The 22,563-nt window shown below is 43.8% G+C and overlaps 1 protein-coding gene across 8 annotated transcripts in view; it reads right to left on the bottom strand.

Moving 5' to 3' along the window:
• PRPF40B (pre-mRNA processing factor 40 homolog B) overlaps positions 1-18,902 on the bottom strand; it is a 36,090-nt gene extending 17,188 nt beyond the window's left edge. For 4 of the 8 annotated variants that reach the window (XR_011558113.1, XM_070740663.1, XM_070740668.1 and 1 more), the window contains exons 1-14: positions 18,558-18,641; positions 13,755-13,841; positions 12,700-12,849; positions 12,534-12,614; positions 10,023-10,050; positions 9,344-9,369; positions 8,402-8,479; positions 6,271-6,381; positions 4,904-5,024; positions 4,787-4,817; positions 4,127-4,288; positions 2,740-2,842; positions 2,207-2,271; positions 815-979 (exon numbers count right to left, since the gene is read on the bottom strand). Coding sequence is in view for 6 of the 8 variants with exons in the window: in XM_070740663.1 (XP_070596764.1) it covers positions 815-979; positions 2,207-2,271; positions 2,740-2,842; positions 4,127-4,288; positions 4,787-4,817; positions 4,904-5,024; positions 6,271-6,381; positions 8,402-8,479; positions 9,344-9,369; positions 10,023-10,050; positions 12,534-12,614; positions 12,700-12,849; positions 13,755-13,841; positions 18,558-18,560 (1,211 nt within the window). In the remaining 2 variants the exon portion in view is untranslated. Of the gene's footprint in view, positions 1-814; positions 980-2,206; positions 2,272-2,739; positions 2,843-4,126; positions 4,289-4,786; positions 4,818-4,903; positions 5,025-6,270; positions 6,382-8,401; positions 8,480-9,343; positions 9,370-10,022; positions 10,051-12,533; positions 12,615-12,699; positions 12,850-13,754; positions 13,860-18,557 lie in introns of those variants that run through there. The other 4 variants (XR_011558114.1, XM_070740666.1, XM_070740667.1 and 1 more) reach the window with 4 other exon arrangements.
• Between the last annotated feature and the right edge of the window lie 3,661 nt (positions 18,903-22,563).

Raw genomic sequence — 22,563 nt, forward strand, 5'->3', positions numbered from 1 at the left:
ATTCAATGTCCTCCGCACTACACCCCCTGAACATGCCTACATAAACCCACACCCCACTTCCCCACTTCCAATGGGCCCAGTACGCCCATTTTTCAGCCTCCTCAGTCTCCAGAGGCTTTCTTGGAGCCTGGGTAGGGCAAAAATTCCCCCTCTGCCCCCTAGAGGCCAAAAATGCCCTCTCAGAGCCTCTGCGTGAGCCAAAAACCACATGTGCACTGGAGCTGAGCTTTAGCAAAGGCTTGCGTGCTAGCAGATGTGCCTCCACGTGTCATAGGTTCACTATCACAATCATAAGCTATGAAGCATGCAAAGTGAAGTGCTCAGGGACATCCAGGCTTGGAAGAACCAATCAACCGTCCCTCTACTTTGATCTGATGACGACCGAGTTACGGCAACAGAAAAAAAATAAGAGGGATACCTCCTCTTTCCTGCCTAAACAGGGGAAACTTGACTGTTTAGCCTAGCCAAGATAACCTCTCTTTCCTGGTCTTCAAGCTGCAACCCTTTCAGCGTTTACATCTCTCATTCTGATCCGCAGGGAATCCAGCAATAAATTCTAGGTTCATTACTGGAAAATGCAGTTCCCTATACACCAAAGTACAAAGGTCTCTTCCAGGTTGAAACGTGCAACCTTGCCAAATTATTCATCCATCACAGTTGATGCTACTCAAGGAACGGGGCCAGCCACACCTAGCCTATTCCTAAGCCAGGAAGACACCAGTTCTCTGTAAAATGTTCTTGAGAGAACCACCCAAGCTCTCCATCTTCCCCCGCTGGGTTGTTGGTTCCCCCAAGCATCCCAATCCTCGGGTACCTGTAGCGGGTGATAGAATTCATTTTGCTGTGTTCTTCCAAGAAGCGCTGCAGTTCTTCCTTGGCCTCCTTTGCCCGCAGCCGGGCCTCTTCCTTTTCTTCCTTGTCCCGTTGAGCCTTGTAGGCATTGAACGCCTGCTTCTTCTCACTCAGCTTGGGTAAAGCACTGGGACACACAGAAGCTGGAGGTCAAGAGCTGGCTCACATGGGCAAGAGGCAAAGAAGAAGAAAAAAAAACAGGGGACCCAAAGGTCTAGTTCCCCGAGTGAGTCCAATGAGGTGGGTGGGCAGGACGCTCTGAACTCTCTCTGTAGGGCTTTCAGCATACAGGTCTGCAACTTGGGACTCATGGTCTGACAAGGAAGGGAGGGAACTAGATGCATCCACCCAGGATATCTAGGGGTGGGCTGCCCCCAGAATGGGGGGACGGACGGACACCGCTCCGGTAGGACAAATAGAGCTGCACATGCAGCTCCAGCTGACTGGCGGCCGTTCATGGGTGCAACCGGTGAGATTCTGGTGATTTTCGTTGTTGGTTTTTTTTTAACCCACGAAAATCGCCGAAATCTCGCTCACACAAGGACACTCGCACAAGATTTTGGTTGCGCAGCAGCCAAATCTGCCACACGCCTGAGAACCCCAGCCAGTAGCAACAGCAGCTGCGGCGGCGATGGGCTACGGCTGCCTGGCCTTCTCCCCGCACCACAGAAGAGGGCGAAGAAGCATTAGCAAGCAAGCAGCAGTAAAGCTAGGGGGAAAAGAGACCGGGCGGCGGGGGTGCAGAGGGAAACCGGCAGGGGCAGCCAGAACGAGCGGTGGGGATGCAGAGGGGAACGGGTGGGAATATGGGGTGGCTGGAACGCTGCGGCAGCAACACGGAGGGGAAGCTTTTGGGGGGGTGGAAGGGAGGAGAAGGCTCTTCTGCTCCCTTCTTGCCCCCTGAGCTGCAGCAGCAGCCATTTTTCGGCTATTTTTTTGCTTCCACGTGCATGCGCAGAAGCAAAAAAAATCCCCCAAATTGGCAAAATCTCACCCCTGCGCATGTCCTCATACGAGATTTTGCTACTGGGCATTCGTTCTGGTAGCACCGGGAAATGGCGGCCCTTCACTGAGGGTATCATAAGAGCCGGGGTGGCGCGGCAGGTAGAGTGCTGTACTGCAAGCCACTGAAGCTGACTGTAGATCTGTAGGTCAGCAGTTCAAATCTCATCACCGGCTCAAGGTTGACTCAGCCTTCCATCCTTCCGAGATGGGTAAAATGAGGGTCCGAATTGTGGGGGCAATAGGTTGGCTCTGTTAAAAAATGCTGTTGCTAACATATTGTAAGCCGCCCTGAGTCTACGAAGAAGGGCGGCATAAAAATCAAATAAATACATAAATAAATAAATCATACCTGAAACGGGAGTCACTGCTAATAAGCTTCATGGCCTGTTCCCAGGATGCACTGGCCGGAACACCCTTAAGTCAGAAAATGGGGCATTTTAATCAAGCTGTACCATCTTCTCCTCCTCCTGGTCTGCACCAGTGAGGCCTGCACTGCCTTACCTTGGCAGGCTCCTTCTTTTAACCCCCACCCCATCCCCTTTTTTAAAAACAAATATAAGAGAGTAGAACAAGTTTGCTGTTTGGATTTTCTTCTGCTTGAATTTTCAGGCAAAATATTCTCCTCCCCTCTATTGTCTGTGCAAAAAAATTAAAAGGCAACCTGCCAAGAGGGACAGTTTCCCTAACATTGTTCTCCCACGGAAAGGAGAACGGGTCCTTTTCAACTCTCAATGGAAAGCGCTCAGGACACAAAACTTCCCACCCTTATTTCCCTCCTGGTGGGCTAAAGCGATGGGCATCCAGAAATGTTCCCTCTGACACACTGCTTCCCATAGGAAGGCTCTTTAATCCCCGTCCTCCTTTCCCTTCTCCAGTGCTTACCTTGTCTTTGAGCATCTCCTTAAAAGCTTGCTTAGCTTCCTCTTTGTTGCTCCAGGCGTTGCCACTGCCGCGATCTTCTTCATCTCTCCGGAGGGGATCACAACTGCCCAAAAAAAGGCAAAGCAAAGCATTTTGGACAAAGCGTGAAGTATAAAGCATCGACAGAACTGTTCCAACGGATGGCTGCTAGGATTTCAGGTGGGCAGGGCAGCCTTCCATACAGATAAACCAGCAGACGAATGGAAGGGTGTTCCATCTCGCTGCTGTTTCTACCACTCTGTTTAGAAGAGAATAGAATAACAGAGCTGGAAGGGACCTTGGAGGTCTTCTCGTCCAACCCCCTGCTTAGGCAGGAAACCCAGCACCATCTCAAACAAATGCTTATCCAACATCTTCTTAAAAACTTCCAGTGTTGGAGCCTTCACAACTTCTGGAGGCAAGCTGTTCCACTGATTAATTGTTCTAACCATTAGGAAATTTCTCCTTAGTTCTAAGTTGCTTCTCTCCTTGTTTAGTTTCCACCGGTTTCTTCTTGTCCCACTCTCAGGTGCTTTGGAGAATAGCTTGTTTCTCTCTTTTTTGTGGCAACCTCTGAGATATTGGAACACTCTTATCATGTCCCCCCTGGTCCTTCTTTTCATTAAACTAGCCATGCCCAGTTCCTGCAACCGTTCTTCATGCGTTTTAGCCTCCAGTCCCCTAATCATCTTTGTCGCTCTTCTCTGCACTCTTTCTAGAGCAGTATTTCTCAACCTTGGCCGTTTGAAGATGTGTGGACTTCAACTCTCAGAATGGCTGGGGAATTCTGGGAGTTGAAATCCACACATCTTCAAACGGCCAAGGTTGAGAAACACTGTTCTAGAGCAATGATGGCAAACCTTTTTTGGTTCACGTGTCAAAAGGATGTGTGTGTGTGTGTGTGTGTGCTAGCATGTATGCACATGTCCACACCTCTTCCCTACCCCACACACACATTTGCGCGCACACACATCACGCATGCACAGAGGCCTCACTGAAGCCTCACCGAATGTTGAAGGTGCTTCTGACACAAATACAAGAAAAAACTCCCAGAATTTTCCCATGCAGGCTGGGTAATTCTGGGAGTTGAAGTCCATGGGTCTTAAAGAGTGACTAGGATCAATGGTGGTATTCAGCCGCTTCCATCCAGACTGCGCGAACCAATAGCGGTGACTGCAAGAGGCTCCGCCCACCTGCTTTGACATAATGTGCGAGTGCTGCTACATGGACGAGGTGCATGCGCTCACATTTGCGAACAGGTAGGAGAGGTGAATGGCTCCCACCTCTGAGTATGCTTGAGAAACGTTGTGTTAAAAAGCTGGCGATGGCCTCAACGTCTACCTTCTACTGTCCTCTCCTCTTGAATTACCTGCTTGTGACCTCCTCCTCAACAGCAGCTGGGGGCCCCTCGGTCCCTGGGGTCTCTTCAACCCCCCCAGTGCCTTCCGTGTCTGAGGAGGCCGCGGAAGACGGGGTGGGACTGGCAGGGCCCGACAATGGCGGCTCCGGTTGCTGAGGTAGCTGTTGCCTCCTGGGAAGGAAGAAGATGGCAGCTATGAATATTTTGCAGCGGAACAATACAGGCCCGATTTATTGCAGAGTTTGGAGGACTTTCTACACAACAGATTCCATCCGGCTTGGTCGCATCAAGAAAAGGGAAATGAGAGAAAGGGACACAGGACGGTCCGAGCCCCTCTCAACCCTTTTTTTAAGTTCTGCGTTTTCATGGGGATGCTGAGCAATTTTCAGTTCTTTGCCACCGTCAAGTAGAATGAGAAACAGAAATTTTATTTGCAAGCAAAATAGCAACGTTCAGGTTTTTCTGAAGGTTTTGTGACCCAGATGCCAGATTCACCAGATCTTCCAGAGAGATGAACCTCTAGGGGGAGGCTTGGACATAAAAAGGAAGCCCTCTGCCCTGCCACCGTTCACTCCATGGGACAAACCCTGCTGGGTAGGCCTGGCCTTTTCTCCTGCCCAGCCAGCTCTTTTGAGCTCCTCCTGATGCAATCTGCTTCCGGGAACTTACTCTGCTTCCTCCTCTTCCTCCTTGATCAATGCTGAAGAACAAAAACAGGAAAAGGTTGTCAGAGGGAGATTGTGGGAAGCAGGACCCCAGCCTAGATTTGATCCTGGAGACCCTCACCTTCAATGTCATCTAGCTCTCGTGGCCTGGTCCAGCGTGACTCCTTGCTCTGAGTGTTGTAGTAATAGGATTTCCCAGTTTCTGAGCGGTACTCACGCCAGGGACAGCGTGAAAGTAGGATCTGCAGAAACAAAAAAAGACAGTCTTAGCAAGCTCTCTCTGTGTGTGTTTGTGCGTGTGTAAAAATCTGGGGTAAAGATCCAGAACTTTTTATCCTTTTCTGAAAAATTATGCACTGATGGATGAATCTGTACTTATAATCAGGCTTGCCTGTCTCACTTAATGAACTGGTTCCTTTTCTGTATTTATACAATGCCCTGAAATCATAACATTAATCAAATGCCCAAAATGTTTAACCACAAAAGCCTTATTTTTTATTACCCCTCAATTGCATCCTGTGTCTTAAAAAGCATTTGGTTGTCTGCTTGAGAAACCAAATTTTGAGTAAGAACTAGTTTGGGTTCTTATTAAAGGGTCATTTACAAATCACCTTCACTAGGGAGTTATTTTGCTAATGGCCATGTGATTCGTTTTTCATTTAACAATTCAACAATTCTTTCCTCACTTGGAGGTAAGGTTCCTGATGGCCTTCTTCTAAAGCAGGGCTGTCAAAGTCCTGCGCCGCGGACCAGTTGCGTCATATGCTGGCCATGCCCATACCCATTTGAGCAATGGGGGGGAGTCTAATATGTCAAGTGCCGCTGTCATGACGACGTGAGTTTGACACCCCTGTTCTAAAGCATCTATCTGGTTCACAGTCCTGTAGTCAACAAATTCTCCCAGATTCCATGGGACAATCTGAGAGAATTTGATGGGCATGGTTAGACTTGAAAAAGATTCTAACCCTATAAACTGCTGAAGGCAGGAATATTGGAATAGCAACCTCCCTGACAGAGGCTTGTCCAGGTTCCAATTAGCTACCCACAATGAAGTAGAATCCATCCTGATCCATGAAGACTGTTTCATGCAGAAACAACTCTTTGCTCGTAGAAACTTTCCCCAAATATTGGTCAAGTTCAGCCCACTTACAAATTCTAGGTGCTGGTTCTGGTCCCTATCTTCTGGAACAGGCAACAAAGCTATTCAGTTCAGTTTAATCATTTGTATCCCATATCCCTAAATCTTCTCCATGCTATCCCACTCTTCCTCAGAGTGCCTGTTTTACAGTTCCTTATCGACCTGATCATCTCCTCTGTTTATATTCCTGGAATTTTTAGGATTATGACTACAGCCCTACTTTTCAGGAGAAACACAGATGGGATTGCTGTCTGAGATGGCTGACTTTCGCTTATCAGAGATCCAATACAAGAGGGGGGGAAATCAATGTCTACGTTGCTCCAACACCCAAGCACAGGAACAACTCTCACCTCTGCCTTAGACTTGAGTTCATCCGGCTTTTCCCAACTTGATTGTTTGGTTTCAGCATTATAATAATAGGTCCGCCCATCAGGGGCTTTATGATCACTCCATGCTGGCTTCTGTAAAGAAAATTCAAACCAAACCAAATCAAGACCCAGTTGGGCAAATATCCACAACCCACAACCCCCCACGACACCCCGAACAGACAAGGATTCAGAGAACAGAAACCACTATTCTGTGAATCACAGTGTTTACTTCCAATGAATGCACAAAAACAAAGAAGCAGTTTTCTAGCTTTTATGAAGTTGTGTGAGCAACATCTAAAGAAAATATCCTGGTGGGGAAGGGGATATTTAGGGAAGGTTAGTAAGAAACTTCCCACTGTTAAAAGTACAAAAATGGAAAAGCCAGGATCTGGATCTTCCTAGAAGAGGCAGAAAAACAATGAAGAATGCGGCAGCGACCATATGAAAATTCTAGATCTAGATTGATGACCTAGACCAGGGATCAGCAACCCGCAGCTCTGGAACCGCATGTGGCTCTTTCATCCCTTTGCTGCGGCTCTGTTGCTAGTCGGTAAAAGGAAGAGATGCTGTGCTAAGAGGAGACTCTATGGTGGGGGAACCAGACCTCCAGTCGGCAGAGGAAAAAGAATGTCGCGCTAGGAGGAGACTCTATGGTGGGGGATTCGGATTTCCAATTGGCATGGGGAAAAAAAGATACTGTGCTAGGAGGAGACTCTATGGTGGAGGAACCAGACTTCCGGTCGGCTCCAGAACTGAACAGGGGGCTTCCGGTTAAGATTTTTGTGGCTCTTTAAGGTTGCCGACTGATGACCTAGATCTTCCTTTTCTGTGCGCACTCAAACAAGCCCTGCCCCTTGTCTATAACCCGATGAGATAGGCTGGGCTGAAACATAATGACTGGGACCAAGTCCTCCAGAGAACGTTTTATGCTTCAAAATGGAACTGAATCTAACTCAACACCTCATCCTCTTCTCTTGTGATTCTCGTGAGCTTATTCTGGAGAAGATATGTCGAGTTGGGAGTAGGGTGTGAATTCTGAGTTAATTTCTTTTAGCCCAGAAAAAAAAACCCTCACTGGATTTTCCATCCCCTTTTGCTATTTGCAAAATGCTTCTTCTAATTTCCCCCTTTTCTCGATCCACTGAAGTCCTTGGCCTTCATCTAGAGCTTACATACATCCAAGGGTGGCTGCTGGGGGTTCTCAGGGGTTCAAGAGAACTTCTAGCTAAGATTCTGTGCAGTTCGGAGAACCTCCAAATCCCACTCCTGGCTGGCCACCCAGCCCTGCCCCTCCAAGGAGTTGCCATGTGGCCCATTTTGGATGCAGCTAAATGCAGGGTGCGTATGGAGGCCCGGGAGGGTGAAAAACATCTGGGCCTACTGGAAATTTGGAAAGGTCAGAAATGGACCTGTTTATGGCTTACAGAAAGCCTCAAGAGTCTGCAGATGCTATTTTCTCCCTCCTGGAGGCTCAAGGAAAACAAAAATGTCCCCGTCCCAGTGGTGCAAGAGGCAGAATAAGACACACCCACCCAGTAACCGGGCAGAGAACCCCTTGCTAAAATTTAGTAATGCATCCCTGCATTACACCTTTGCTTTTCCCCCTGGGCCTTGTAAGGCATATTTTCATTTATTTTCTTGGAGAGGAAGGGTAGCTTTAAAAAAAATCTGAACATTAAATGTTAGAGAAGCAGCACAGGGAAACCAGGCAAAGAATGAAGACTATGCTGTTTCCTGGGATAAAATCAGGGGCGAACGCAGTGGGGTAGCAAAAATGGAGCTGCACCCCAGAGCACCCAACTTGCACTGAAAGATGAAAGAAAGTGCAGGGCATCCTGCATAAGCCATGCCCACAGTGTGGTAGTAAAAATTTTGGTAGCCCTCCACTGGATAAAACTGTAACACAGTTAGGAGATTCTCTCCAGATGTTCAACTGTGGCTGGTCATGATCCCCAGTCAAAAACAATGGCGCCCTTTAGCTCCATGGTGCACCTTCTGTGAACCATTTTTGGACTGGTGGAATGCCAACATGCAACCCTGTTTTGTTTCCTGGAACAAAGAGAGATGACATCAAGAAACCTGACGCCTTTTCTCCACTGAGACTTTTAAATACCTTTCGGCCTGTATCCAACACTGGAGATCCACCAAGAATTACATTTTGTTGCATAGCCCCTACCAGGGGGTTGGGGATCTGAAATTTAAAGCGACATTTAAATGTAAAGCAGAAGAGGAGGGATAAAATAAAATAAATCTCTGGCTAAAGGAGAGAGGAAGGAGAAAATAAAGATGGGAAAGATATTTGATTGTTTCATTCATTTGTTTAGAAAATGTATTGGCCACCATCTTATCTCAGGATAATTGTTTTAGTGCCTAATCTTATATTCCTACCAGTCATTCTCCCCCAATTTGATCACACCTTTACATCTGCTATCCCACCTGGCATGTTCTTAATCCTCTACTGCCACAACTAAGGGCCATGCCTATTGGGACAATGGGAGTGGCAAAAGACAGAAAAGAAAGCCAGGATAATTGAGAAAGACCGAAAGGCTAGATCAAAACCACAGAAAGTACCAACACATCCCTAGTGTCTCTACCAAAAACACAATTTAAGACTTTCCTCCTTCCTGTCATCTTCAATTGTAGGTAACAGTTCAACCTACCCTGCTTTCGGTTTTAAGTACTGTGTTTCCCTGTCTTATTTTTTTTTTGAACCTTGAAATAAGCCCTTGGCTTTATTGCCATGCACTCAAAAGCCCAATTGGGCTTATTATCAGGGGATGTCTTAATTTGGGAGAAACGGGGTAGATTGCTCAATGGTTAGCTTCATAGAATAGATGAGACCAATAAATACTTGAGGCTTATGGCACTAGGTGAACCCAATCAATTTTAAGCAAAGTTAAAAACAAACTACACTTTGGCATCTCTGTAAGAAAACTATATGTGTTATCCCATACTTGGAAGAGCTATTTATTATGTTGAAAATCTCATGAGACATTTAACTCCTTCCATAACTCCTTAACTCAACATCTAGGAAAGCATTTGTCCAGATACTCACCACAGGTGGTCCTTGAGTCACTGTGGCTAGACAAAAAAGAAAAGAACAGAGCTTAGAAAAGTGGAACAGTTGGGGTCAAAGATCACTCATAGAAGAGACCCTCCTGCTTGCAGAGAAGGAACAGGTGCCAGGGATAGCAAATAGGGCAAACCTAAGATCTTAAATCAATTTGGTGGGTCACGCCAATGGGCTGTTTAGTCCTACTTTTGGGTCCAGAAAAGCCAAGCTAAGGGTTTCCCTGAGCTCTTATTGTATGAAAGGCGATTAAGATGGTTCGCTTTGGATGGAAGAGAACCATGGCGCAGCAGGTAGAGTGCTGTATTGCAGGCCATTGAAGCTGGCTGTAGATCTGCAGGTCATCCCTTACATAATTGCGTAATTCCACATCTAGGAATTACTGACACAAAATACAAACTAGAGGGAGAAATAGAGTTGCAATAAAGAACCAGCTCAGATAGTGTTGCCAATACCTACCTCTCTTCTCCATTCAGAACTTTAAAAGTTGTACAAGGGGGAGAAACTCAATTGACCTACATTCAGTCAAGTATGCAAAGATAAAAGGCCCAGATTTCTATTGCTGGGGGAAACATGGCATGATTTTCTACACCAGATTTAATACGCATCTCTTGAGCTGGGTCATATCAAAGCTATATTTAAACACATCCCCGAAGATACTCACTGTTGGATGGGTCAGTAACAGGAGCTGCCTATCGAAGAAAAAGTCAAATCAGATCAAGCAATTTCAACTTATTTTTTCTTTTTCTTATCTTTCCTTTCATTCCTTATAACTAGTGCTGGCCATGTTCAATCTTTCTCTGTTGCACTTTGCTTTATTTGTTCCTTTTAACCTCAAATAACTAAATTAAACTTTCATGCTAATTTGTTGGTTAACATTATAGCCACTCATCAGCATTTTATGCAATTATAGAATGTTACAAAGTTCAAATTAAAATGCATAGAAGTATCTTAAAATCAATAGAAGTAAATGAAAGAATTTAATATAATACCATAAATAGGGGGAAATTAAAATATCTAATATTAAAACTAACGAAATATTTTTTTCATTAAAGTGAATTAACTAGCTAAGGAATCTAAATAGTAGAAGTAGAATCTAATAGTTTTTACAGCAACAATAAAAATAATAATAATGTATTTATCAGACTGCAAGCTGAGACTTCAGGTAGCTTACAATTACAATAAAAACAAAAATAAAAATAAAAATTTAGGGAAAGGACAACTCCCACCCACCCTACCCCGATGCTCTCTACATGGGGCTACCTTTGAAAAGTGTTTGGAAACTTCAGATCGTGCAGAATGCAGCTGCGAGAGCTATCATGGGCTTTCCTAAATACGCCCATGTCACACCAACACTCCGCAGTCTGCATTGGTTGCCGATCAGTTTCCGGTCACAATTCAAAGTGTTGGTTATGACCTATAAAGCCCTTCATGGCACCGGACCAGAATATCTCCGGGACCGCCTTCTGCCGCACGAATCCCAGCGACCAGTTAGGTCCCACAGAGTTGGCCTTCTCCGGGTCCCGTCAACTAAACAATGTCATTTGGCGGGACACAGGGGAAGAGCCTTCTCTGTGGCGGCCCCGACCCTTTGGAACCAACTCCCCCCAGATATCAGAGTTGCCCCCACCCTCCTTGCCTTTCGTAAGCTCCTTAAAGCCCACCTCTGTCGTCAGGCATGGGGGAATTGAGACTTTCCCTCCCCCTAGGCTTATAAAATTTATGCATGGTATGTTAGTATGTATGATTGGTTTCTAAATTGGGGTTTTTAAATTAACTTAAATATTAGATTTGTTTACATTGTATTATTATTGCTGTTAGCCGCCCCGAGTCTGCAGAGAGGGGTGGCATACAAATCTGATAAATAAATAAATAAATAAATAAATAAATAAATAAATTCTTCCTGAGTCAATGGGAATGCAGAAACACACCTTGGCCTATCACCGTTTTGAAAGCACAGTAGGAATGAGGTCAAACAGACCTTTGGAAGGATGGTATATTGGAATGAATGCATGAACAAATGAATGAACAAACAAATGAATGAAAAAGAAAATATTAAGTCATTCTCTCTTCAAGCAGTTTGGGGGATTTTGGTCTCTGAATTTTTAAAACAGAGATGAGATCTTTCATCGTTCTCTCCATGGCCTAGGTTAGGGCTTTTGGGTATTGTGGTTTTGCAACAATTGGAGGATTATAATTCTACTACATGCCTGTTTCCTACCATGTTCAAGTGATGCTAAAGCCCAATCAGCTACGCTTATATCTCTGCACTGAACTCCACACCCTGATCATTTCATCATCCATCAACAGGGTGTGGTTAAAGAGTGTTGTGAGTGCCCTTTGTCCATCTCAGGGCATGTCAGATTCTGAGGAGGATGAGCCAGGCCCCTCTGGATACTGTGAAGCAGGGGGTTTGCCAGTTGAAGCAGAGAGTGAGGCAGAAAGTGACTTGAGGGAGCCTTAGGGAGCTGATGTGACATTGGGTGAGTGGTCCCAGTCAGACAGTGAGGAAGACATGTTAGTGGAAAACAATTGGATAAATCCTCGCTATCGAAGAATGCTTTGAAGGAGAGAGGAGCTCCAGAGAAAGAGGTATTAATTCACAGCCTTAGCTCTTTAAGGTGTGATGTCACTTCCAGGCATTATAAAGGAATGGGATTGTGTGAAATGGGGCATGGAGACTCAACGCCATTCTTTGGGAGAGACATGAAACTGAGGGTATGCTAGAACGAAACTTTAAAATCACGATATCTGTGGCAAAACTATCATCCTTGTTGGACGCTGTGCTAGCAATGTCTTTGGTGAGCAGATTTATTATGTTTCAGTAATTTGGCTTTGGGACTTTATCTCAGGAATGTAGATAAAGAATGAGTTCTGGCGCTCTTCCCAGACAAAGATCAAAGCTGGCTCAAAAGTATTTGCTTCTGTGCTATTTTAACCCTGCATTTTCATTCATGTATGTTTGATTTTGAATAAAAGGTGAGTTTTTATTTAAATAAGTGGTTTCGGAGATTGGAATTTGCCGGAGGCCCATGAACCAGAACAAAGAGCATCATGTATCCACTTGCAAATGAAAGAGGCAACCCTATTATGAAGGCCATTGCAGTATGTGTGCAAGCTCTTGTGCTACATCCTATTCTAAATCCCTAAATCAGTGTCCGGTTTTGACACTTACTCCTCCAGATACAGGGACAGGCCCAGCTGGCACCCCCGGCATGATCATCCCAGGCAACATTGGTGGCACAATGGTGGGCATCTAGAGACAAAAGAGAAAACCAAGCCATTATACTTGTTGCAAACCGGAGGAGGAAAAGGCAAAGAAAAACATGAACCAGTACTACCTGACCCAAGGGTGGTGGTCCAGGCATAGGTGGAATCATAGGGGGGGGTGGCATCATGCCAGGGGGCATAGGTGGCATAGGAGGTGGCCGTGGTCCCATTGGGGGCAATCCCATGGGTGGAAATGGTGGTGGGATCCCAGGAGGAGGCATCTAGGGAGAAGAAAAAAAACACATAGGTCTATCCCCAAAGCAGAATATACTCTCTTGAGACAAAGTCTCAATCCGGCAACTTCAAGGATAGGATGCTGTTATGCTCAGCATTACATTTTTATAATCCTAAGTCGTGTGCTAGTGGCATCTTAGATAATCATCCCAAATCTACAATTTACCTTTACAGGCTAATCTGTACATAATGGCCCCTTAAATTCATGGAATGGACCAGATTGAGATAAAACTGCAGCAGAGGAATTAATGCCATAATAAATACACACAACTTCTTTGCTTCCTTTCCATCTGATGAATTTAGATCACAAATCAAATTACATAAACACATTCATTGGAAATAAATAATAAAACAATCAAATGAAATCCCATGTTGTCATAGGAAGGATGAGTTTTTGTGTAATAATTAAGATCTGGATTTTATTTTTGAGGTAGTCCTCTAATTTCATGTTTTGCTTTTTTTAGCTTGGTTATTTTCCTTTTATAACAGCACCTAGAAAATATATTTTTAAAAAAATTGACTTGGCTGCTTCCAAACATAGCAGAAGCAATTTCTGATCCAACCTCAGACGCAGAAGCCATGAGCTTTCGACTCCCAAAACTGGAACCCAGTCAAAACACACTTCAGGTTTGCTCTCATTTCTCTAAGCCAGTGTTTCCCAACCCTGGCAACTTGAAGATATTTGGACTTCAACTCCTAGAATTCCCCAGCCAGCGAATGCTGGGTGGGGAATTCTGGGAGTTGAAGTCCAAATATCTTCAAGTTGCCAAGGTTGGGAAACACTGCTCTAAGCATTGCAACCGTAACATAGAATAAACCAAGGACACCTCTCATATTTCCATAAAAACATTTAGGATACTGTTAAATACAACTTGCATTATGGTGAACTTACAAATGGAGGGGGTAGAATTGGTGGTGGTGGCCGTGGGGCAGAAGGAAAAGGAGCTGGCTGCCCAGGACTGCCTGAATCTGGAGTTGACTGCAAGCATAAATACATAATAAAAATATGAGTGGAGGTGGAAGGGAAGAATAATTAATGGGTTAAGAAAGGCAAAGACAACTGAGATGTAAAACATTGGAGGTTGGGTTTGAATAGAGCAAATCTCTATTTAGCCCTGAAGATGACTGATGCTTGGAAGATATCCCATTCTTGATGGGAATGATGAGAGCTGGAGTTCAGCTGCCTGGAAAAAATCAAGCTGGAGAAACCGAAGCTTATAATAAAAAAGAAGCTTAAATGCTTCTTTTTATAGCAAAACTATAGTGAAATGCAGTGGAATCTTAGTACTCATCATTAATTGGTTCAGGGAGGTTCATTGAGTACCAAAACCAGTAAGTACCAATCAAAATTTTTCCCATAAGAAATAAAGTAGAGTCACAAGGCAGCTGACAATGACAAGTTCTAAGTTATGCATTGAGTACCAAATGAATGATGAGTACCGGGACAAAACTTTCAAATCAAAATGTGTTGAGGCCCAAATTTGATGAATTTCAAAGCAGTTGAGTACCAAATCTTTGAGTTCAACCATCATTTTTCCAACTCTGCATCTGGGAATTCTATTGACAGGACCTTCAAAAGTCCAACTGCGCCAGTTCAGATTTCTAGCAAAGGTGGACGGTAGTGTTTGGTAAGGGTTGTACGCCCATTTGTGTTCCTCCAATAATTATTCCCCAAATACAGAAATTAACATCAGCTCCATGAAGCCAAAGGGGAAAAATAACAGGAAAAAACTCTGTAAATTGCTGTCTTCTAGTGCAGTGTTTCCCAACCTTGGCAACTTGAAGATATTTGGACTTCAACTCCCAGAATTCCCCAGCCAGCATTTGCTGGCTGGGGAATTCTGGGAGTTGAAGTCCAAATATCTTCAAGTTGCCAAGGTTGGGAAACACTGCTCTAGTGCAAAGTATGAATACAAATACCAGTAGATAATTAAACGTTGGGTCAGATCAAAACTTCACCCCATTTAGTATCCTGCAACTTTCAGTGACTTGACAGAAGGCTTCATAAACGGACATATCTTTTCCCTTGGCCTGGTTTCAGTATCTGGCAATCATTTTTCCTTTCTACTGAAGAATCTCTTAGCTATTATGAGTAACAGCTACTAGTATATCTTCTTCTCCCTCAATTTTTCTATGCCTGTCAACCCACACACTGTATTGACTGAAGCTCAACATTGTCAAGCACCACCAGTTCCCTGCCCCATCTCTTAGACGCAAATAAATCATATAAACACCAGTATCTCTGTATTCCTAGAAGTACATTCTTTGTAATCTAGATTAGGAGCACATTCCTGCATTCTAGCATTTTCCTAAATTTACACCCAGAGAGTCATTTTAAGTTCTCATATCTCATTTGGCAAACCTGTTCTTCAGATATCTCAGCTGCAATTCCATACTCAATAAACGTCCTTGGTGGCTAGTCTTAAGCACTGCAGTCCAACAGATTTCCAGGCACACACATTTCCCACCTATGGGTCAGGCGACTTCAAGAGAAAAGAGATTTCTAGGCCTGCCGCATTATCCCTCTCCTTGAGCATTTAGTTCAGTGGTCCCCAAACTACGGCCCGCGGGCCACATGCGGCCCACTGAGGCCATTTATCCGGCCCGCCAGTGAGTGACAAGAGCACAGGGAAAAGAGAGAGAGAGAAAGAAAGAAAAGGGAAAGAGAGGGAGGGAAGGAGAAGTGGAGAGGAAGGAAGGAGGGAAGGAAGGAAGGAGAAATGGAGGGAACAAGGAAGGAAGGAAGGAAGGAAGGAAGGAAGGAAGAATGAAATGGAGGGACATCCAGTTACATTCATTTTCTTTTAAATAAATTCCCTCCTTAATGTTCCTTCAAAAAGTACAACACCAATTATATTTCTAACTTATTAACCATTATGCCAAAGTGCTTCCTTCTTTCTTTATACATTTTTCATAAGCCAAGAAAACCTTGTATAGCCAATCAGAGGTTAACAAAAGAAAATTAAAAACAAAACATAAACATATATGAATTTCAGATCTTCTCCCCCCTCTAAACAGTACGTTCCCATTTTGTTTTTTACATTAAAACAAGGTATGTGCAGTGTGCATAGGGATTTGTTCATAGTTTTTTTGTATAGTCCGGCCCTCCAACAGTCCGAGGGACAGTGAACTGGCCCCGTGTAAAAAGTTTGGGGACCCCTGATTTAGTTCATAAACATGTTTTTTCATAAATACATTTTACCCTGGAAAATATTCTAGCCCACGGATGGCCCTTTCTTGTTGTGTGCTAATCAAATTTTGGAAGCAAACTAGATTTAAAAGTATATATAGAGAAAGCAAAAGAGCAGGCTCCAGGAAATCTTCAAAAATTAACAGTCTTACTATTTTCTATAAAACAGAAATGGGATAAAATTAAATAAAGGCAAACACATGAACTATTTTATTTAAATAATTTTAAAGTAATTTACATAAAAGTAAATAATATTTCCTGGTGCTCTAGATCTTATTATAATACTACCTCTTTTAGACCAAGCATAGCTCCTGGCCTTCAAAATATGTTACGGGAAAACCCTTCCTTTAAACAAAACAAAACAAAAAGCTTATAATAGGCAGACAGTTGTAAGGTATAGCTATATATATATATTGGGATGAACAATCATAGCTGTATATTTGGCTATAAATCTGCCCTGAAGTCAAGGTCTATTAGGAAAAGGCTGCTTGTTTGGGTTTTTTGCTTGAAATTAAAACCTTAAAAGCTGCCTTATAGAGGCTTAGATTCTTGGACCTTCTAGCCAATTTATCAATTTTTCTTGCTTTTCTTGGAGAGTGTATTTTCTACTGACAACCAAATACTTCTCCACTGAACAATCTCATGAACAATCCTCAGAATTCATCTAAGACCAGACTAGGATTCACATAGGTTTTAAAATATCTTGCATGGTACATTTAACAACCCATCAGCTAGAAATCTATTTCTGTGCATCTTCAACTCCCTTATCTTAATAATATTCTTTCTCACTCCAAAAGCTGTTCTGAAAATTCAGTCACAGCATTTTAGATTGCACTGCGAGGAACGGTCTTCTTTAAAATGCATCTTTAATGTATGTATCTATGTTTAAGTTATACATACAGTTCACATTGATACAGCCATGTGTCTCTCTGAACCTTTTACAGTAAACAGGCATCCACATAAAGCACACTCTTTCATATGGCCCTACATTGATGTACATATTGAAATGCATGCACATGTACAAAAAACACACTCGTGTGAGCTTGCACATCAATGCCTCTTAGCCAGTGTCTCTGCCCAGGCTGCATACGGTCTTGATTGCATGACCATTATTAAATGTAGACATTCCCACACGTCTAATTTATTTGCCCTCTGCCTCCTCCTGCTGGGCTTGAGGTGTCTGTGGGTGGTTGAAGATAGAGAAGAAAACTGACAAAATTATCACCTTATCACCTCATGGCTGGATTATTGAAATGTGCTCTAAATGGGGCTACCCTTGAAGTGTGTTTGGAGATTACAGCTGGTACCAGATTGTAGCACACGAGCTGTGGTGGGTGCACCCAGATACACAGACACTTCACCAATTCTTCGCAAGCTGCACTGGCTTCCTATCAGTCTCTGGTCACAATTCAAGGAGTTGGCTATTACCTTTAAAGCCCTAAATATAAATATAATAAATTAAATTAAATTACGTGGCTCAGGGCTAGGGTATCTTAGAGACCGCCTTCTATCACATATCTCCCAGCAACCAATTAGATCTCACAGGGTTGGTCGTCTTCGAGTCCTGTCAGCTAAACAGTGTCGGCTGGTGGGTCTGCGGGGGAGGGCCTTCTCTGTGATAGCCCCGACTCTCTGGAATCAGCTACCTCCTGAGATCCACACTACCCCACACCTTATTGGCCTTCTGGAGAGCCGTAAAGACCTGGCTTTTCCAACAGACCTGGGGCCACTGACCTCCAACTGGCTACTAGCGGTTGGCCCTTGAATGTATGGATGGCTGCAATTATTTTAAATTACATTTTTTTATATTGATCCATATTTATTTTGCTGCGAGCTGCCCTGAGTCCCTAGGAATTGGGTGGCACAGAAATAGAATAGAATAAATAATGCAGTAGGCTTGAGGGTTCAGATCCTTGGCGGCCTCGACCCCAAAAGGCTGCCTCGACTCCTTCTATGTTTATCCTCCCGCTCAAGGGAACGTTGCCCACTCAGATCCTGCACCCAGAATGAGAAAGGGCGAGGGATCTACTCTATTTAGCGGATGTGTGCACCTATTTCTTCTCACGGGCTGAAAGGCGGCTGCTTAGTGAATCTGCCCCGAGCTGGGATGCTTCTGCAATTTCTCCGCGCGGCGCGCAATCCCTCTCGGGCTCCATCCGTTTGCCAGAGGCGGGAGCTGGCAGCCTCCCCCCCGCCATCTCCATCACGACCCGGGCTATTCCCATCCCGTTTATACGCGTCCCGCTACAGACCCGGCGCCCAGAGGACTCCATGGAAGGAGCGGGACGGAAGCAGAAGGGGGGGGCGCACGGGGGCTTTTTTTTTTATCCGGAGAGCGAATCGGCAGACAAACGGCCCGCAGAGGAAAGTGCACGCCTCTCCACCCCAACCCCCCTCGCAGGCCTGGATTGCCCCCCCCCTCCGCCCCCGAACCGATCTCCGCCCCGGATCTTCGGGGGAGGGTGGGGGGTTTGGAGGAAGAACAAAGCAAGGGAACACGATTACCATGGCTGAGCTTCGGATCAGCTGGGCGTGCAGGCGAGCCGCTCAGCCCACCCAGCAGTAAGGGCGCTCGCGATTGGAGGAGGAGGAGGAGGCGAGGAGGGCGAAGCGAGCCAGCCGGGAGAAGCCTTGCCCGCCAAAGCTCCAGGTCTCGCGCGAGGGGGGTGGGTGGCTGAGAGGCGGGCTGGGCGAGCGAGGGGAGTGCATGCCGCCCGCCGGCTTAGTCAACCTGAACCTCTTTTTTTCCCCCCTCCTTTGCGGCACGACCTTTCGGCTACGTCAGGAGGCATTCCTAACCTTTGGAGGGGGGGGGGGGAAGCTGGGAAGAAGGCATGCCTCTGAGCATGTGCAGAGGAATCGCCTCTCCTCCCGACTCTGCCCCTCCCTCCCTCTCTCTCTTTCTTCCATATCGTTAGACTACCGGAGCCTCTTGAATTGAATTTTTATTGGCCAAGTGTGATTGGACACACAAGGAATTTATCTTGGTGCATATGCTCTCAGCGTACATAAAAGAAAAAGATACATTTGTCAAGAATCATGTGGTTCAAAACTTAATGAGTGTCAAAGGGGGCAAATAAGCAATGAAGAAACTATCAATATTAATTAAAATCTTAGGATACAAGCAACAAGTTACAGTCACAGAGTCCTAAGTGGGAGGAAAAGGATGATTTTTATTTATTGAGTTCAGTTTGTATCTTGACTAGTGTACAACGGTTCTTCCTATGCCTTCCACACTAAAGCAGAAACAGAAGAATTAAATCGAGATTCCCCTCCCCTTGGGACAGATAGGATGTCCTTATTATAAATAATATATTCTTGGACCGACTACGTCGGAGCAGCATCCCAAATCAACCTGAATAGACCTGATGGGGAGGAAGGAGGGGTGATGAGCAAGGACTTGGCTTTTCTACAGGGTGTCCAGCAAACCTGGAAATCAGGGAATTATCAGGGAAATCGGCGGTTCAGGAAATATCAGGGAAGATGGGGGGGGGGGGGAAACAAACTGTATTAAAATGTTTAAAAGGCAAGGAAAAATCATGTTAAAAAACCCAGATTGTGCTGCATGGCAGAGTCAAGCAAAAATGAGCATAACTGGCAAAAACTTGCTTTCTCAGCTACTGATATTTCTCCACGGCTTAACCGTTTGGTATGATGTCATCTAGATCGCAAGTTACAGGGAAATGTCAGGGAATTTCAAAATGCTTTCCCCCTGGACACCCTGCTCTAGCGCTAGACTTTCTCCTAATTTCAATCCCCAAGAATGAAGTGTGTCACACTTTTCAAGGCTGTACAGACGCTTTACTATTACTTATCAATTGTTTAAACCGAACATGTTTCAGCTGCTAGTGAATTATGAAGTATAAAATAGGTTTTGTGAAAGTGGAATGTGTGATAAATAAATAAATAAATAAGACTTCCAATACCTGGGTTGCAAAAACGTAGTTTGATTTTTCTGCATTTCTTTGCTACCATTATCTGAACAACAGATGGGAATTGGAATTTTATTAATTTTTTTGATTCCATCCTGTTATAATCCCAAAGATGACACTGCAGCATCTCTGAAAAAATTCATAAGGCTATCAGTCTTCTGATAGAGCAGCCTCCTGAGAGGGTCCCATCAGAAGCAGCATGCAGTAAATAATAAAACATAAAGGCTAAATCAATTGGACCCCAACCTGCCCTGCTATAATATTCAGGAGAGTGATTGTCAATTGGAAATGCCGGATAAGGGGAAATACCATCAGAGAATTTACCCAATATTTCCCTAAAACTATCTTACAATAATATGTGTGGTGTTAGAAATACTACCTAAACTTTTCCAGGTATAGTAAAAATAGGCTGCAGGAGTAGCACATATGAGGAAAATACACTGCTCAAAAAAATAAAGGGAACACTTAAACAACACAATATAATTCCAAGTAAATCAAACTTCTGTGAAATCAAACTGTCCACTTAGGAAGCAACACTGACTGACAATCAATTTCACATGTTGTTGTACACATTCAACTTTGTACAGAACAAAGTATTCGATGAGAATATTTCATTCATTCAGATTTAGGATGTGTTATTTTGAGTGTTCCCTTAATTTTTTTGAGCAGTATACATTCATTTGGCAATGAGGAAGATCGTGTGAAGTCTAATCCCTAGTAAATGTGTTGGTTTTTTTTAAAGAAAAAAACCTCCAAACAATCTAGTTACCAAGCCAGCAAAGATGATGTTTGAACTATGAACTTAATACATTATCAGTTTAAACTTGAAAACAAATGTAGTGTATTATGATTTACTGCAATGTATAAATTTAAAGCATACCATATTCTTCCTTAATGCCTTGACTTAGTTCTCAGGTTTCTGAACTTTCTTAAATCTCATTTGGTTTGATTAGCTATTTTGAACTTCTGAAAAAGTTAAAAGATACTAGAAATTTGTTTTTTAAAATCACAGATTCATCTTGTAAATATCACAAAATGATCACGCTGAACTGATTTTAAGCAGATAGATTTCTCTGATAAGGAATCTCCCAAAGTATTTTTTTTCATAGATATGTAGTGCTCCTTTCCCAAAAGATTGCTGGCAGTTGGGCCCTTCTATCCCTTTGCCAAGTGACCAGCCCGACCTGGCCCAGCACATCAACACGGTTTGGAGGGAGGTATAGACTTTAATTACAATAATTATTATTAACACGAGAATCAAATCAAATTAAGCATCACAATAATATAAAAAATTAAAATGATGAACAAAATGTCACACAGCCTGTCCTCTTTGGCCAAGGAGGTGCTCAACAATCCTGTTGCCTTTGTATGTCCTTTGAGAAGCCTATCCAGTCTCCCTCTTGTGGCAGCCAGGAAACAGTCTCTAGGCCAGTGATGGTGAACCTTTTTTTTCCTCAGATGCCGAAAGAACATGGGCACATAAGACACATGCCTGAGTGCCCACACCCTTAATCCAATGCCTGGGGAGGGCGAAAACAGTTTTTCCTGGGCCCCCAGAGACCCCCTGGACGCTGGAAATGGCCTCTTTCCCAACTTCAGATGGTCCCAGTAGGCTCGTGTTTCACCTTCCCCAGGCTCCAAAGTTTTCCTTGGAGCTGGGGGAAGGTAAAAACGCCCTCTCCCATCCTCCTGGAGGCTTTCTGGAAGCCAAAAATGCCCTCCCAGAGCCTCTGTGTGAGCCAAAAATCAGTTTGCCGGCACACACATGCACGTTGGAGCTGTATACTGCACAAGTCAAAAAGAGGGCTGTGAAAATATTTACAGACCCCTCACATCCTGGATATAAATTGTTTCAGCTCCTACCCTAAAAATGACATTATAGATAGAGGAGCATTGCACACCAGAACAACTAGACATAAGAATAGTTTTTCCCCCTGAACACCATCACTCTGCTAAACAAAGTCTTCGGAGAGGGGGGGCATACAAATCTAATTAAATAAATAAATAATAAATAATTCCCTCACACTGTCAAACTATTTACTAAGCCTGCACTACTATTAATCTTCTCATTGTTCCCATTACCCATCTCCTCCCACAAATAACTGTATGACTATAACTTTTTTGCTTGTATCCTTACAATTTACATTAACTGGTTCCTAATGATTTGATTGCTTATTTTTACCTGGACTATCATTGTGTTGTACCTTATGATTCTTGAGGAAGTTTTCTTTTATGTACACTGAGAGCATATGCTCCAAAATAAATTCATTATGTGTCCAATCACACTTGACCAATACAGAATAGAATAAAATAGAATTATTTTATTGGCCAAATGTAATTGGACACACAAGAAATTTGTCTTTGGTGCATATGCTCTCAGTATACATAAAAGAAAATATACATTTGTCAAGAATCATGAGGTACAACACCTAATGATAGTCATAGGGGTCAAATACGCAATCAGGAAACAATATTAATAAAAATCTTAAAGATATAAGCAACAAGTTAAAGTAATACAGTCATAAATTGGGAGGAGATGGGAATGATGAGAAAAAACTAATTGTAAGAATAGTGCAGAC

Source organism: Erythrolamprus reginae, chromosome 2 (genome assembly GCF_031021105.1).
Source record: "Erythrolamprus reginae isolate rEryReg1 chromosome 2, rEryReg1.hap1, whole genome shotgun sequence".
Taxonomy (NCBI): Eukaryota; Metazoa; Chordata; class Lepidosauria; order Squamata; family Dipsadidae; genus Erythrolamprus; species Erythrolamprus reginae.